Source organism: Nicotiana tabacum, chromosome 5, assembly GCF_000715075.1.
Source record: "Nicotiana tabacum cultivar K326 chromosome 5, ASM71507v2, whole genome shotgun sequence".
Taxonomy (NCBI): domain Eukaryota; kingdom Viridiplantae; phylum Streptophyta; class Magnoliopsida; order Solanales; family Solanaceae; genus Nicotiana; species Nicotiana tabacum.
Genome location: NC_134084.1, coordinates 14,388,183 through 14,406,243, shown reverse-complemented (window position 1 = coordinate 14,406,243; position 18,061 = coordinate 14,388,183). Strand labels below are relative to the sequence as shown.

At 39.3% G+C, this 18,061-nt stretch overlaps 1 protein-coding gene across 1 annotated transcript; it reads right to left on the bottom strand.

Annotated features, from left to right (window-relative positions):
* Positions 1 to 13,318: 13,318 nt before the first annotated feature.
* On the bottom strand, positions 13,319 to 15,450 carry LOC107820302 (uncharacterized). The gene is made up of 3 exons (XM_075252745.1): positions 15,373 to 15,450; positions 14,545 to 15,280; positions 13,319 to 14,160 (listed from the first exon to the last, which is right to left on the bottom strand). The coding sequence occupies exons 1-3, from the start codon at positions 15,448 to 15,450 to the stop codon at positions 13,319 to 13,321; spliced, it is 1,656 nt and encodes a 551-aa protein (XP_075108846.1).
* Between the last annotated feature and the right edge of the window lie 2,611 nt (positions 15,451 to 18,061).

The window sequence follows — 18,061 nt, the reverse complement described above, 5'->3', positions numbered from 1 at the left end:
AGATGTTTATTTTATGTTTGAATTAGATTTGTATTAACACTTATATTTTTCATAAGGGGTACCGTCCGGATATGAATTTTACAAGTTATGACTGATGATAGGCTATAACTGCGTATTTTAGTCGCTTATTACACTCTAATTTACTACACTTTAATTGAGTTTGAGCTTTAATCGCTAGTGTTTTGCACTGAATATGTGTTTTATGCCTTGTAGGAGTGATTCTGATCTATGTAGGCGTTATGGAATGAATTCAAGTGATTTGGAGCTTTGAAGTCTGAGTAAAAGCCCAAGACATTAAGCCGGGATCGTGTTCGGAGGTCGTGTACCAAGTCCGGATGTTAAAAGAGGACGAAATAAGTTCACTCTGAGAAAATTACATTGTCGCGCCGCATGGGACGCCGCAAGGCGCGATGCAACAGTGTAAAATGTTGCCTGATGTAAAAAGTTGAGGCTGCTGATAAACTCCATTAGCGCGCCGCAGGGTGCGGCGCATGGTGCGGTGCGGCTGTACAAATTTCACAGAGTTGGAGTCCTATTTCATGCAGCAAAAGGTGTTTTCGTCTGGGCTCAACCCTACTTGGTATATATACATGGAAAAACGTTATTTTGGAGATCGAACAGACTTTTGACACATCTTAGACCTAGGGACACACTTTAGACTTAGAGGAAGACAAACCACGCTTGGAGGAGGCTTCTAACTAGTTTTTCTTCTCTTCTCTTCTTTTAGTTTCATAGCTTATTAGTTCTAGAGTTTTGGGTGCTACATGAACGTTGTAGTTTGAAGCTTAGATTGTTCTTATTATTTTATCATATTGGTTTATTTATTCAATCTTGCGCTTAATTATTCGATTGCTTGATCACCAATTGAATACTATCTACGAATCTAGGATTGAACTCGAGAGAGGGAATTCTAGATTGCATATAAGATTAGGGAGGGCGAATTTGCGGTTAGGATAGGAATATACCTAATCGCCTTGCTTGGTTACTATACAAGAATTATTAATAGGTTCTTGTTAATTCTAATTCCATAGGAATATAGGCATTAGATTAGCTTGAATAGGCGAGTTGTACTTCGGGAGAAGGCTACGAGCAATATTAACCTTGTCAACCAATAAACCAGATAAATTAATTAGCTGATTTAAGTGAAAAACTCAACGGGATTGTTAGCTAACCCATAGCTCTAGAATATTCACCCACATTGAATTCGCCGTTAAGCTTGCCGTTGTTTTCTTTGATCTCCTAATTTGTTACTTTAGATTAATTTTGTAAAATATTCACACTTTAGGATTCGCTTGAATAGATTAATTGTTTGGTTTAATTTAGTTGATAGCTAATCACAAGTCCCTGTGGGTACGATATCTGGACTTACAATCTTATATTACTTGTCGACCACGTATACTTGCGTGTGTGTTTGGGAGCAACAATGACCCCTCTCCTAGTTGGAATATGCGTAGTTCTAGCATGTTGGACCACGGTGGTCTATCCGGGAGTCATCACCAACAAGAAAATGTCCATCATGGAACGCCAACACAATACGACTTGTAAGTAAAGTGATATAGCTATATGTAAATTATTTATCTAGTTGAGTAGCTTATAATTTTGTTCTTTTTGTGCAGTGAACACGAGCAACTTGATGTTCCTGACCTCACACAGTTGCCCATAGATGACGTATTAACTCGTGATTTGGCAGATGCGCAGAGTCAGGAAGATGATAGTGATTATGACAACAATGCCGATGAGTCTGGAGATGACACACCCTTCCCTGATGAGGGTAATGATGAGGAGGAAGTGGATGCCAAACCTGAGCTGACGAGGGAGCATGCTTCTCCACCTCCCGTTAGACCAAGAGTGTACGAGTTCCACGTGCCGTTTCATGAGCGGAATATTCCCTACCTTGATAATTTGCCAAGTATGCTAGATGTAGATGCCCTCACAAGGGATGATGACGAATTTCGGTCAGCAATGTGGGATGAATCTAGACCAGCGGTGCTGGCAAAGTGCATGTATTTCCCCGAAAAAGCTCGCCTAATCAGGGCTGTAAAAATATGCACCGTAAGAGAATGTCGTGAGATGACGGTAAGGGAGTCAACTACGGAGGTGTACAAGGCTGTATACCAAACTTTATGGGTTGTCACTGGATGTTGCATGCCAGCAAGAAGAAATCAGGGTTGTGAAAAGTGGGTAAATATATTAGCACCCAAAGATGTGAAATGGACACATTCAATGAGAATCACTTCAACCTGGATGTAGACTTGATTTCTCTTATCTTGATTACATACTTGAAAGTGTCCATTATGTTCAAGATTAAAGAGTGTATTACAGCCGTCCACCAGGAGTATGGTTGTACTATAACCAAAAGAAAGGCATATCTTGGGCGCAAACGTGCCTTTCAACTTATCTTTGGTGACCGGGATAAGTATTTTTCATCTCTACCTAGGTACATGGCCTCACTGCAACACTTTAACCCCGTGACTGTTGTTGAATGGAGGCGTGAGCGGAGTTCGGACAGACCCGAATATATTTTCAACTATGTGTTCTGGTCATTTAAACCAGCAATTGATGGTTTTGTGCATTGTCGTCCTGTAATTTCCATAGACGATACTCATGTCTATGGAAAATATGATATTAAGCTTTTGATTGCAGTTGCAATAGATGCCAACGGACAAATATTTCCACTAGCTTTTGCCATTTGTGCCAACAAAAGTAAAGAGACGTGGACGCTTTTTTTGAACCACTTGAAGCAGTACGTTGTCAAACAACGTTCAGGTATTTGTCTAATATCTGATCGACATGGTGGTATTTTAAGTTCTGTACGGCATTTGCCTGAATGGCAGGAACCCTATGCATACCACCGTTACTGTGTGAGACACTTGAAGGCCAATTTCTAAAAAGAAATATCACGACAAGGCCTTGGATTATTTAATGTGGATGGTTGTGTCTAAGCACCAACAGTGCAAATTCACGAGGCGTATGGAAGCGATCCGGCAATTAGATCCATGAGCCTATACTTGGTTGATGGCATGAGCTTCACATGTGGACATTGCATGTTGATGGCAGCAGACGATGGGGATCCCTGGATATAAATTTGTTGGAGTCATTCAACGACTTGTTGAAGTCTACACGTGGATTGCCTGTCACTGCCATGGTTCGTATGACATTCAAATAGATTGCGAAGAGGTTTATTGAAAGGCATAGAGCTGCATCGGTAATGATGGATAGGGGTGTTCAATTTATGCCAATACCGATGACAAGATTTGAGAAGTACAGGAGGCGAGCACATTGGCATTCATTTTTACAGTATGAGCGCGACTGGGGTATTTTTGAAGTTCGCACCGCTATCCGCGGACACCGGGGGAATAATGGGGGGAATAATCTACAGACAGTGAATGAAGCCAGCAGGTTGTGTTCATGTGGGAATGGACAATCTACCACATGTCGTGTGCACATGCCTTGAAGTGCTTTCAACAAGTTGGTTTAGGGGCAACCAACTATATTGATAGGCAATACAGTGTTGTTGCATACGTAGACACATATAGTGGGCAGTTGCAGCCATTGGGTGTTAAGCATTATTGGCCGCCGGAACCTTTTAAAATGGTATGTAACAAGGACTATTTGTGCAAGCTGCAAGTGCAAAAGAGAACGTGTATAAGGAACCAAATGGATGTTGGTGACACCGTTTATGTGCGTAAATGTGGCATATGCACGCAAACAGGACACGACCGTCGTAAATGTCCTTCAGCTAGTGTGCGTGGCGATGATAATCCAGCTCCTGGTGCAAGTTCGCCGAATGTACCCAACTATCAAGGATACACCTAGTCTTTTGTTTTCGTATTATTTTTTGTAATACGTGTCTCTACTTGTGTATGTTGCAATATCTATCAAATAAAATTATGTTCCACAATCTTGTTACATCTTATTTTTTAACATGACCTTTTAAATTGGGATGCTAATATGGTAGTTCAAATAATCAAGTTATTGGTGTTAGTAAAGAAGACCAATCTTAAAATTAAAAAAAAAAAACCCTATAAAATCAAGACGTCCTTTATTATCCTTCTTGAAAATTTGCTTCTTAAAATGGCCGCTGTCTTAAAAAAGGAATCAAAGAAAATAACTAAAGCAACGTAGAAGAAAATAAAGGATAATAACCAATAGGAAAAACTTAATATGTAGAGCGTGGTATAATACTACGTTTTTGTGTGTTGTCTTGTCGGTCTGAAAAAGCTGAACCAACTGTGCAAAAGTTGTTTCGTCTCAGAAAAAATTAATATGTAAAGCGTGGTATAATACTACGTTTTATGTGTTGTCTTGTCGGTCTGAAAAAAGCTGAACCGACTGCGCAAAAGTTGTTTTATTTTAGAAAAATTTATTATGTAAAGCGTGGTATAATACTACATTTTGTGTTGTCTTGTCGATCTGAAAAAAGCCGAACCGACTGTGCAAAAGCTATTTCGTTTCAGAAAAATTTAATATGTAAAGCGTCGTATAATACTACGCTTTGTGTGTTGTCTTGTCCGTCTGAAAAAATCTGAACCGATTACGCAAAAGCTGTTTTGTTTCAGAAAAATTTAATATGTATAGCGCAGTATAATACTACGTTTTGTGTGAAATCTTGCCTATAAATAATAGGCGCATTCTTGTTATTTTTTGCGCTTAACAATAACCAATATCAAATATTTCCATAAAACCAAGGTTTCTCTTTACGCTTTAACAAATGTCTCAACAATCCCTTTATGTCCCAAGGTGTGAGTGCGGCAAAAAATGCATGATGCACGATTGTTGGAAATAAGCTGGACGCCGCTACTGGGCGTGTATGAACAAGTTTTATAGGCAACCCGACGAACCTATTTGCAATTTTGAGGTATGGATTGATGAACCATGTGAGCAGGAATACTACAAAGTCAAGTTGTATTTTCTTCATAATTTGTGTTTGAAGTAGTGGGAAAAAGAGCGACAATCCAACCAAGAAGTTGTGAAGTTAAAGGAGAAACTCAAGGAGGTGGAAAAAGAAAAAAAAGCTGGAAGACCAACTCAAGTGGTTGGAGCAGAGAATACTAGGCGGTGGTAACTAAACAATTACATGTACGTGTTGAGTGTAGTAGTGTATCTTTATGTTTCCCTTGTCATGTTTTATCATTAGTTGTACTGAATTTATGTTTTGTTAGGTTTGCTATGTTTGTGTTTGTGTTGTACTGTTAAAATAAAATTGTTGTTCAAATTCTGTTAAAATAAAATTGTTGTTAAAATACAATTCTTGCCATTATTTACATAATGTAGTATTTACACAAAATACAAACAAAAATAAATCAATGAGTCCCACTTGCTTCAGTGCAGCCGCTGGCCTGAGGCGCATACCATGTCGCCCGGGTACACTATCAGGATCATCCTCATCAAATCGCCTCTTTATGTGAGGATGCGCAGCAGCATCGACAGTACAACTAGCAGGATCGGTAGAAGGTGTCGTCGGGCCGTCAGCAACCTACAAAACAATTACTAAGCTTAGCATATGAAAATGTTTATTAGTAATGTACGTGTTAAGTCAAAAACATTTTCTCACCATGGTCTCGTAGGGCTCCTAAGTATAAGCATACGTGGTGTCCTCATCATCGCATACAGTGGCCTCCGTGATGGGCTGGGATGAAGCCTTAATAAGAAAATTAAAAATTAATTTATGGTAAATCATTAAGGAAAAGAAAACAAATTAAAATTTTACAGTAATACAAACATACCTGCGGCTGTGATAGATCTGCATCAACCGCCGGGGATGAGCCAAAACTCAACCTGCGCCAGCCATCTACGTCTCGGGTCGGCTGATCCTTAGATGCGGTAAATGGGCCTGAATAGAGCTGGTCTAGATCTCCGTCGATTGTACCCGTGATCAACAAAGGATATGACAGGGTGGCCTGCGATGCTGGCAGATCCAGCTGAAGGCTGTACGACGACATGCTGCTGGAAGACTCGTCTAGCTGAGGGAAATAACCTGACTGATTATCTCCAAGATCCTCATCAGGTGACTCAACAGGTGGGTTGACAGGTGCCTCAACGCCTCCTTGCTGGGGACCACCTCCTCGCCATCCCCTGCGACCCCGTGGGGCACCCCTGCCTCGTGGGACAACCCTGCCTCGTGGAGCAGCCCTGGCTCGTGCCTGACCCCTGCCTCATGAGACAGGCCTACCCCGATGGTGCTGCTCTACCGCCGCATACTCAGCCTTGTGATCCAACCTCTTGTCCTCTCTGGCTCGCTGCAGGGTCTAGAGAGCCAGCTCTTCCACCTGCTGGCTATACTCAACGACTACAACATTGTCGGCATGCTGTTGCATCTCTTGTCCCAACTGGTAGAACATGTGATGCCCAATTCCCTGCACAACATTTAAAATATTAATTACATAACACTATATCACAGTTATAAGTATGGGTTCCAACAAAAACATACTAGTGCCTCACGACGTATGGTCTGAACCGACCGCCAGGTACATGAACAGGGTTCCCGATCATTAGTCGGGTGTGACGGCAGTACCATGACGTATAGAGCTCAATAGTCGCTGCCTGGATTTGTGAAGGTGGTGGCAGAATCAGGTCCTCTCGCTGCTCCCAAATAAGGACATGTGCCTCTAGCCATCCTACAAATGCGTCGTCCACCCTCGAATGATCATCCTGCTAATAATGTGTAGCCACCCATGCAGGCTCCTCGGTATAGTCTGGGGATGGTCAAACTGGAAAAGTACCCACTCTATGGCATGATGCTCCACAACATCGAGGCACATCAGCGGGATGGAAGTGCTCCAAAGCTGTCGGTCGACCGACTAATAATCGGGCAGATCAGCTAGCAACTCGTCGTTGTATGACGTCCAGATGAACTATCAAATAATAACATATCAAGTGAGTATGCATAACACAAGTGAATTTATAACAAGTTTAGATCTATATATATTTACCTGTGCGGCCTCCAGCATATCCAACACATCCCTGACAAGGGGGAGATTATGATGAGCATCACTGCCTCGGTAGTTCCCACGCCGGAGAACCCACCTCGTAGCAAGAGGGAGAAACGGAGGTGCTACATTCGACTCTAATGGTTGTAGAGGTGTATGCAACGACAAAACCCGCTCCCAGGCCCAAACCTAACATACAAGGTTGACGTAAAATTTAAGAGTCATTTTGACTATATAGAATTCGAAGTAATGAACATAGTATTCGAATATGTTGTCACCTGTAGAAGCGGTAGAAAACCACATATGTAGACCTGGGTGCCCATGCTATCCCGGCACATACTCTTGTACAGTTAGGCGAAAACAGCAGCACCCCAGCTGTACTGGGGTAACTCATCTAGTTGCTAAAGATGATGTAAAAATCACATACTCATTAGATTTCCCTAATTGTTCAGGAACAAGATACCCCCAAAAAGAAGGAACATCGCCAACCTCGTGTACCAGTAAATATGGAGATCCTCTGTCTCGCTGGTGATGTCGGGGTGCAATACCTCCATATGCTGTCTGATAGCTGTCACAGAAATGCGACTGCCCCCTCTAACTGCATCCTCACCTTGTGGCCTGAAACCAGTATATTGCCCCAACAAATCCAAATACTAGGCACACATCATAGCTCTCATATACTGGGGCAGTGCAACAGCCAGTCCATCAACACACGGCCCATATAAAACCTAAACATCTTGAAGCGTGATGGTGGCCTCTCCAGTGGACAAGTGAATAGTGTGCGTCTCCGGTCGCCACCGCTCTATCAATGCCATGATGAGAGACCTGTCGAGCTGCAACCGCCCAATCTCAAAAATCCTAAGGAATCCTGTAGCACGCAAGCGATGGACTACACGGGGATGGAAATCTCTCTACCTCAAAAAGTCCCACAAGTTGTTCGGTATCCTGGTGCGGAGAGTCTGATCTAATAGATGTCCCTCCGATACGTAAGAGGACCTATGGTCGCCCTGTAACACTAATATCATATCCGAGGGTGGTCCAAGATGCACAAGCGGCAAGTCCATGTCCATATTAAATGTGTGTTTGTGTTATAATAATTAATTTTTATTATTTAATAGGATAGAGTATATAACTATGGGTTCTAGGCTCGATATTTGAGGCCCAGTGGCACCAACCTATCCTGAATTCTTATGTGTGTCAATTTCAATTTTTTTACAATTTTTTTTGTGTTATAATAATTAAATAATTAATTATTTAATTGGACAGAGTAAATATCTATGGGTTCCAGGCTTGATATTTGAGGCCCAGTAGCACCAAGCTATCCTGAATTCTTATGTATGTCAATTCCAATTTTTTTAGAATTTTGTTTGTGTTATAATAATTAATATTTAATTATTTTATTAGACAGAGTAAATATCTATGAGTTCCAGGCTCGATATTTGAGGTTCAGTAGCACCAAGCTATCCTGAATTCTTATGTGTGCCACTTTCAATATTTTTAAAATTTTGTTAGTTTAATAAATTAAATAATTAATTTTTAATTGGACAGAGTATATAATTATGGTGTCACGACCCAATTAAGGATTGTGACCAGCTCTTAGGACAAGTGCTCCCAAGTAAGCCTCATCGGTAATTTTACAGAAAATCGTACAGAGTTTCCCCTATTTTTGGACCATCCCAAAACTTTTCCTGTCTCAAATCAACAACCAAACTTCCTAATATCATACCAAACAATTGGCAACTGGTCAATTAACCAATATAAGTCTCCACCATAACTAAACCACCAACTAACTACTAGAAATACTAATTTATCTCTAACATTTGATAAATGAGAACGATACTCAATAGAAGACTATAATAACAAAAGAAGACTCATGACACTAAAATAATGACTATGGAGTGACTCTAAGAGTTCAAAAAAAAAAATATAACAATAAATAAAATCTCCGCCCACGCTAACAAATGCGAGACTCATCAAAAACTATCAACCTGTGCGCCCTAATTAACGAAATCCTCGCCCGCGTTAACTGCTGTCTCTGTAAAAAAATTAGCGGAGAATGAATCGCTAGCTCAGTGAGTAATAACACTTAACCACAACCGTTTTTATTGGGGACAAGTCAGAAAACATGCTAGTATATCAAACAGAAAAGAACATAAAAATGCCCTTTCAGAAACAATAAATAATTTTCAGTCTCGTCATGCTTTTCTTGTAGTATAATACAATAAACAGTTCGGCAATAAACTCGGTAACCATTATCTAATATCAGTATTCACATTTGGGAGGTTTCAATGAACGCATCATGTAATCGGTATAACTGTGGACTTCTTCGCAAGAAGTCAAATACAACGGTAGTCCCTACTCAAGGGAAATCGGTAACGGTATGCTAGTTCTACCTTCCCACTAGCGAGGGCTATAACAGTAATCTGTAATTACAAGGTGCACCAGGTCTAACGAACCAGCCATTAGCTACGGGATCCTTCAATGTCTACTCCCATTTATACTTGTCTATGTAATCCGTATATACTCATAGAAAATATTTTAAAACAATATAGGGCATTTTGGTTCTTATCAAATCATATAATTTCTTCTCGATAATAGTAAATTCAAGTAACGGTAACAGATCTAGTGACAACGAAAATATTTAAAACAACGGTAATCTTCTCAAATAGCTATTTCGTATCATATCGAGTAAAAGACTTGTCCCACATGCAACTTAAAATAATCGGTAACATATTCATATTAAAAATCATGTGTAAATCATGCAAGTTATGAAAACACAAATTGCGGTAAGATTATTACTCACAATACTCTTGCCGAAATACCAGATGCTTCACCTCGAGCAATTCATAAAAATTCCTCCAATCAATCAATAATTACATAATATCAATCTCACGTTAATTTCCTTATTTAGGCTAATTCATAGCTAATTTAGAATACCCGACCCTCGAGGTTTCATATTTGACTCTTAATTCGCCGAATTATATTTACCCACCTATGAGTAATTACTAATTTATGAACTCCAACATATTCAAATATTTTATTAATCCAATTTCATAAAGTTCTATTGATTCTTTAGGAAGAAAATTCTCAAGTGTGAATGAACTAGTGTAATTTCAATTTCTCTGTAGAATCTGCCAATCATGAGAATCGAAATTAAGATCTACCAGAAGAAGAAGCTCAAGCTATACTCGTAAGACACAATACGTGCTTAAGATTCCTCAACAAATTGCCAAAGATTAACAAAAATTTATACATATCTTTCCTTGTTTTACTGACTTTTGCCAATCTCCTTATTTAACTCTAACCATTAAAATATATTCTCAAATTTGTGGAATACAATACCTGAAGATTTGAACAGATAATGGATGGAAGTGACTTCTTTTGCATTACCAAGCTTTTTCCCCAACTCACCTTCTGTATTTTTTTTTGATTTTCGCTTTAATTCTGACCCGTTAAAATCCTTTTTGCTTCTGCTTGGTTTTACGCAACAGAATTTGATTCTATTGCCAGAGAAAGGGGGCTTCAGCCCTTTTTCCTTTTTTGTTTATGTTAGTTAGCGTAGGGGTTTGCCCTATTTAATCTTATTTATAATTTAATTTTTTGGTAAATTATGTAATTACCCTCTTTCTTTTAATGAGTGTTACATTCTCCCCACCTTATGAAATTTGGTCTCCGAATTTAGCTCAAGTACGTACCTGTAAACTGAAATAAATGAGGATACTTGACTCACATAACATCTTCTATTTTCCATGTAGCTTCTTTCACAGTATGATTTCTCCGTAAGACTTTAACAATCACAATTTCTTTTGATCGCAGCTTTCTTACTTGCCTATCAACAATAGCCATCGGCTCCTCCTCGTAGGAAAACTTCTCATCGAGCGGCATAGTCGGTGCTTCAATCACCTGAGATGAGTCTGATATACATTTTCTTAGCATTGAGACATGACACACTGGGTGAATAAAGGACAACTTAGGAGGAAGCGCCAAATGATAAGCCACCGCTCCCACTCGATCTAGTATCTCATACGGTCCTATAAACCTGGGGCTCAACTTGCCTCTTTTCCCAAACCGTGTTATACCTTTCATTGGGGAGACTCGTAGGAACACTTTGTCTCCAATTGTGAACACTAAATCTCTTCTTCTCTTATCAGTATAAGACTTTTGTCTGCTTTGTGCTGCAAGCAATCTCTGTCTGATCAACTGGACCTTGTCCATAGATTCTTGTATTAGGTCGGGTCCCAATAAGTTAGTCTCACCAGCTTCAAACTATCCGATAGGAGAACGACATCTTCTACCATACAATGCTTCTTATGGTTCCATTTGAATACTGGACTGGAAGCTATTGTTGTAAGCAAATTCAGCTAACGGTAGATAAGTGTCCCGACTACCTCTAAACGCAAGAATACAAGCTCTCAACATATCTTCGAAGATCTGCATAGTACGTTCAGACTGCCCGTCTATCTGTGGATGAAATGCAGTGCTAAGATATACTCGTGTACCTAATGCTTCTTGAAAAGATTTCCAAAAGTGTGAAGTGAACTGTGATCCTCTATTAGAGATGATAGATACTGGAACTCCGTGAAGTCGGACAATTTCATTCATAAATATCTGTGCATGCCTCACTCCTCCATATGTAGTCTTTACTGGCAAAAAATGTGCTGATTTTGTTAGTCGATCTACAATTACCCACACCAAATCATAACCTCTAAAGGTTTGTGGTAAACCGGTGACAAAATCCATAGTAGTTCTTTTCCATTTCCACTCTGGAATCTCAATTTGTTGTAGTAGTCCTGCGGGTCGCTGATGCTCAGCCTTGACCTGCTAACAAGTCAAACAACTAGAAACAAAGTTAGCAACATATTTCTTCATACCTTCCCATCAATAAAATTGCTTTATGTCATGGTACATTTTTGTGGATCCAGGATGTATAGTGTATTTAGTGTTGTGAGCTTCTTTAAGAATAGCATGTCTCAACCCATCTACGTCTGCTACACATAGCCTATCGCCCATTCGAAGAACACCATCACTTCCAACAATCATATCCTTGCTTTTACTAGCTAATGCCTCATCTCTGTATTTGCATAACGTTCATCCTCATATTGGGTGGCCTTAATGCACTCAACTAATGAAGACTTAGCCTGAGCACAAGCCAACGATGCCTCTGAATTTTCGACACAAAATCTGATACCTGTATCTTCTAGTCTCTGAATATCTTTGGCCAAAAGTCTCTTTGCAGGGGCTATATGTGCCAAACTCTCCATAGATTTTCTACTCAATGCATCAACCACCACATTGGCTTTTCCAGGATGATACAAAATAGAACAATCATAGTCTTTGAGTAGTTCCATCCAACGACGCTGTCGAAGATTTAGATCTCTCTGTTGAAAGATATACTTCAGACTTTTATGGTCAGTATAAATCTCACAAGTTTCGCTGTATAGATAATGTCTCCAAATTTTTAGAGCAAATACCACTGCAGCCATCTCCAAATCATGTGTAGGATAGTTTTGCTCGTGCTTTTTCAATTGTCTCGAAGCATAAGCTATAACATGACCATTTTGCATGAGAACACATCCTAATACCACCCTCGAGGCATCACAGAATACAATAAATCCCCCAAAACCTAATGGTAAAGCTAATATTGGTGCAGTTGTCAAACATGTTTTGAGTTTTTGAAAGCTCTGCTCACATTTATCCGTCCACTGAAACTTTGAATTTTTCTATGTTAGCTTGGTCAATGGCGCTGCTATTCTGGAGAAATCCTGCACAAAATGCCTGTAATTGCCTGCTAAGCGTAAAAAGCTGTGAATCTCTGTAGGAGAAGTAGGCCTGGGCCATTTCTCCACAGCTTTTGTCTTCTTAGAATCTACCATAATTCCATCTTTGGAAACAACATGCCCCAAAAATGATACCGAGGCTAGCCAAAATTTGCACTTCGAGAACTTAGCATAAAGCCGTTGTTCTCGCAATGTCTGCAACACAGTCCTGAGATGATCCTCGTGTTCTACTTGGCTACGAGAATATATCAGGATATCATCAATAAATACTATTACAAATCTATCCAGAAATGGCTTGAACACCCTATTCATTAAATCCATGAATGCAGCTGGAGCATTTGTTAGTCCGAAAGGCATCACAAGAAACTTATAGTGCCTGCATCGAGTTCTGAAAGCAGTCTTAGAAATATCTTCATCTTTGATTCTAAGTTGATGATAACCAGAACGGATGTCAATTTTTGACAAGTGGGCAGCTCCTTGTAACTGATCAGACATGTCATCTATATGAGGCAAAGGATATTTATTGCGTATTGTTATCTTGTTCAACTGCATGTAGTCAATGCACATTCTCAAAGATCCGTGTTTCTTCTTTACGAACAGTATTGATGCACCCTATGGTGATACACTAGGTCTAATAAAACCCTTATCTATCAAATCCTGTAACTGTTGCTTTATCTCTCTCAACTCTGCTGGTGCCATTCGATATGGGGGAATCGATATGGGTTGTGTGTCAGGCAGCAAATCAATACCAAAGTCTATTTCTCGTACTGGAGGCAATCCTGGTAAATCCTCAGGAAATACATCAGAAAATTCTCTCACTACAGGTACATTTTCTATACTGGTTGTTTTCTTTCTTGTGTCATTTACAATAGCTAAGAGACCCAAGCAACCTTTCTTCAGAAGTCGTTGAGCCTTGATAAAAGATACAATTTTGCAAGTCTTTGGAACATGACTCCCTCTTAGAATAAAACTAGGTTCATTTGGTATCTCAAACTTAACTATCATTGCATGACAATCGACTATAGCATAGCAAGAAGATAACCAATCTATTCCCATCAGCATGTCAAAGTCAATCATATCAAGTACAATAAGGTCAGCTAGAGTATCTCTACCCTCAACCTGAATTTGACAATCACGATGCACGTATTCAGCTAATAGAGACTCTCCAACAGGAGTAGCAACTAGAAAAGGATCACTCAATAGCTCGGGTTGTCTACTAAATCTCAAAGCAAAGTACGAGGACATATAGGAGTGAGTAGATCCCGGATCAATCAACGCAAGTGTATCAAATGAACAGACGGAAAGAATACCTGTAACCACTGTATTCGAGGTCTGAGCATCCTGTCTAGTAAATGCAAAAACTCTCACCTGACCTCTACCAGCATTGCCTTGTCCTTGATTCAAAGTAGCACGGTCTCCAGCACCTCGACCTCTATTTCCTATACCTGTAGCACCTGAAGTATTACAAGTATTCTGAGTCGGTGCAACTGACTGAATAGAAGCCTAGTTGAAATTTCTTGGAGGCTGAGGGCAATCCCTCAAGTGTTGTCCCAACTGGCCACACCGAAAGCACTCTCTAGTTAGAACACGACATTGTCCCAAATGTGATCCACCACAAGTCTGGTAGACTGGAGTAGTGGCATATATCTGTCTAGAATTAAGATGTCCAGAAGATGATGGTCCTCTATTACCTTGTCTGTAATGTGGTATGTGTGTGGATTGTGAAGACATATGTGTACCTGTCCGAGAAACCTGTTGTTGTTGTTGTCCCTGATTTCTTGCTCTTCTATTTTCACTAAAACCACCACTGAAAGCCCCTCATGTCTTGGCCTTCTTACGTAAATCACTATTTGCACGCTCCTTACGTCCCTTGTTTTCAATATTTCTAGCAAGGTCGACTACATCAGAGTAGGATAAAGTCTTCATCTGTGGGGCTACTACAATGTATAGACGACCAACCAATCCATCAACAAACCTCTGAACTCGAGCTTCTTCGGTAGGCACTAAGTGAGGAGCATATATAGCTAGCTTACAGAACTTAGTGTTATATATTGACACATCCATATCTGGAGTCTGAACTAATCTCTCAAAGTCTCTAGCATATTTTTGCATCAGACTGTCTGGGAGAAAATGATTATTGAACAACTTAGTAAACTCGTCCCATGTCAGTGGTGGTGCTCCTGCTGGCCTTCCTAGCAATACCGTTTCATACCATGTGTTGGCCATATCCTCTAGTTTGTATGCTGCGAGCTCCACGGCTCTTTCCCTAGAACATCCAAGAGCACGTAATGCCTTAAGTGTCCCATCCAAGAAACTTTGAGGATCTGCTAAATTATCGGAACTTGTGAATTTTGGTGATTTCAATTTCAGAAACTCTTGTAGGGATACTTCCTTATTCCCAAAAGTTCGAGTTAGTGCAGGTGCTTGTGTCTGTAAAGTAGCTTGAGGAGCTGAACTTCCTCCCTGAGTAGGCACCAACGCCTCTAACATATTCAATAACCTTGCCACTACATTTGTAGGTAAGGCAACAGTAGGTACAACAGTTGGCACTGGTGGTGGAGCGTTCTGAACTCCCTGCAAGGCACTTGATCTGGCATAACAACTTGGGTTTGACCCATGTTCCCAACTTGAGGTTGAGGAGCAGTCTGTCTTCTAGTTTGATGAACCCCAACTTGACCACCACCCCGGGTAGCACCACGTCTAGCACCACGTCCAGCAGATGAGGGTGTGCATGTCCTAGCCATTGCGAAAGAAATATTCCAAAATCAATCTCAAGTTATCTCAACGTACGATCAAAGAATGAAAGAAGGAAAAACATTCCTAGATGTTCAGTAGCCTCAAGATCATAAGTATGGGTGCCTACATACCCATGAACAAGACTCTACTAAACATTGCTCCATGCCTCGGGACTTCAACCCTAAGCTTTGATACCAACTTTGTCATGACCCAATTTAGAATTGTGACCGGCGCTTAGGAGCAAGTGCTCTCAAGTAAGCCTTATGGGTAATTTTATAGAAAATCGGACAGAGTCTCCCCTATTTTTGGACCATCCCAAAACTTTTCCTGTCTCAAATCAACAACCAAACATCCTAATACCATACCAAACAATTGACAACTGGTCAATTAACCAATACAAGTCTCCACCATAACTAAACCACCAACTAACCACTAGAAATACTAATTTATCTCCAACATTTTATAAATGAGAATGATACTCAACATAAGACTATAATAACAAAAGAATACTCATGACACTAAAATAATGACTATGGAGCGACTCTAAGAGTTCAAAAAAAAAGTATAACAATAAATAAAATCTCCGCCCACGCGAACAAGTGCGAGGATCACCAAGAACTATCAACTTATGCGCTCTAATTAACGAAATCCTCGCCCGCGTCAACTGCTGTTTCTGTAAAAAAATTAGCGGGGAATGAGTTGCTAGCTCAGTGAATAATAACACTTAACCACAACCGTATTTTGTGGGGATAAGTCAGAAAACATGCTAGTATATCAAACAGAAAACTACATAAAAATGCCCTTTCAGAAACAATAAATAATTTTCAGTCTCGTCATGCTTTTCTTGTAGTATAATGCAATTAACAGTTCGGTAATAAGCTCGGTAACCACTGTCTAATATCACTATTCACATTTGGAAGGTTTCAATGAACGGATTATGTAATCGGTATAACTGTGGACTTCTTCGCAAGAAGTCAAATACAACGGTAGTCCCTACTCAAGGGAAATTGGTAACGATATGCTAGTTCTACCTTCCCACTAGCGAGGGCTATAACGTTAATCTGTAATTACAAGGTGCACGAGGTCTAACGAACCCACCGTTAGCTACGGAATCCTTCAATGTCTACTCCCATTTATACTTGTCTCTGTAATCCGTATATACTCATAAAAAATATTTTAAAACAATATAGGGCATTTCGGTTCTTATCAAATCATATAATTTCTTTTAGATAACAGTAAATTCAAGTGACGGTAACAGATCTAGTGACAACAAAAATATTTAAAAAAATGGTAATCTTCTCAAATAGCTATTTCAGTATCATATCGAGTAAAAGACTTGTCCCACATGCAACTTAAAATAATCGATAACATATTCATATTAAAAATCATTTGTAAATCATGCAAGTTATGAAAACACAAATTGCGGTAAGATTACTACTCACAGTACTCGTGCCGAAATTCCAGATGCTTCACCTCGAGCAATTCGGTCAAATTCCTCCAATCAATCAATAATTACATAATATCAATCTCATGTTATTTTCTTTGTTTAGGATAATTCATAGCTAATTTAGAATACCCGACCTCGAGGTTTCATATTTGACTCTTAATTCGCCGAATTATATTTACCCACCTATGAGTAATTACTAATCTATCAACTCCAACATATTCATATATTTTATTAATCCAATTTCATAAAGTTCTATTGATTCTTTAGGAAGAAAATTCTCAAGTGTGAATGAACTAGTATAATTTCTATTTCTCTGTAGAATCTCCCAATCATGAGAATCGAAATTAAGATCTATCAGAAGGAGAAGCTCAAGCTATACCCGTAAGACACAATTCCTGCTTAAGATTCCTCAACAAATTTCCAAAGATTAACAAAAATTTATACTTATCTTTCCTTATTTCACTGACTTTTGCCAATCTCCTTATTTAACTCTAACCAGTAAAATATATTCTCAAATTTGTGGAATACAATACCTGAAGATTTGAACAAATAATGGATGGAAGTGGTTTTTTTTAGGTACCAAGCTTTTTCCCCAACTCACCTTCTGTATTTGTTTTTTTTATTTTCGCTTTAATGCTGACCCGTCAAAATCCTTTTTGCTTCCGCTTGGTTTTACGCAGCAGAATTTGATTCTATTGCCAGAGAAAGGGGGCTTCGGCCCTTTTTTCCTTTTCTGTTTTTGTTAGTTAGCGTAGGGCTTTGCCCTATTTAATCTTATTTATAATTTAATTTTTTTGGTAAATTACGTAATTACTCTCTTTCTTTTAATGAGTATTACATATGGGTTCCATGCTCGATATTTGAGGCCCAGTAGCACCAAACTATCCTTAATTATCATGTGTGTCAATTTCAAAAATTTTAGAATTTTGTTAGTTTAATAAATTAAATAATTAATTATTTAATTTGACAGAGTAAATATCTATGGGTTCTAGGCTCGATATTTGAGGCCCAGTAGCACCAAGCTATCTTGAATTCTTATGTTTGTCAATTTCAATATCTTTAGAATTTTGTTTGTGTTATAATAATTAATATTTAATTATTTAATTGGACTGAGTAAATATTTATGGGTTCCAGGCTCGATATTTGAGGCCCAGTAGCACCAAATTATCATG

Coding starts and splice junctions, on each gene's coding strand:
- LOC107820302 (XM_075252745.1), bottom strand. CDS start 15,450: ATGGCTAGGACATGCACACCCTCATCTGCTGGACGTGGTGCTAGACGT. Junction 15,281..15,372: donor GGGGTGGTGGTCAAGTTGGG/GTTCATCAAACT, acceptor AGTGCCTTGCAG/GGAGTTCAGAACGCTCCACC. Junction 14,161..14,544: donor GCGTGCAAATAGTGATTTAC/GTAAGAAGGCCA, acceptor GTAATACTTCAG/GTGCTACAGGTATAGGAAAT.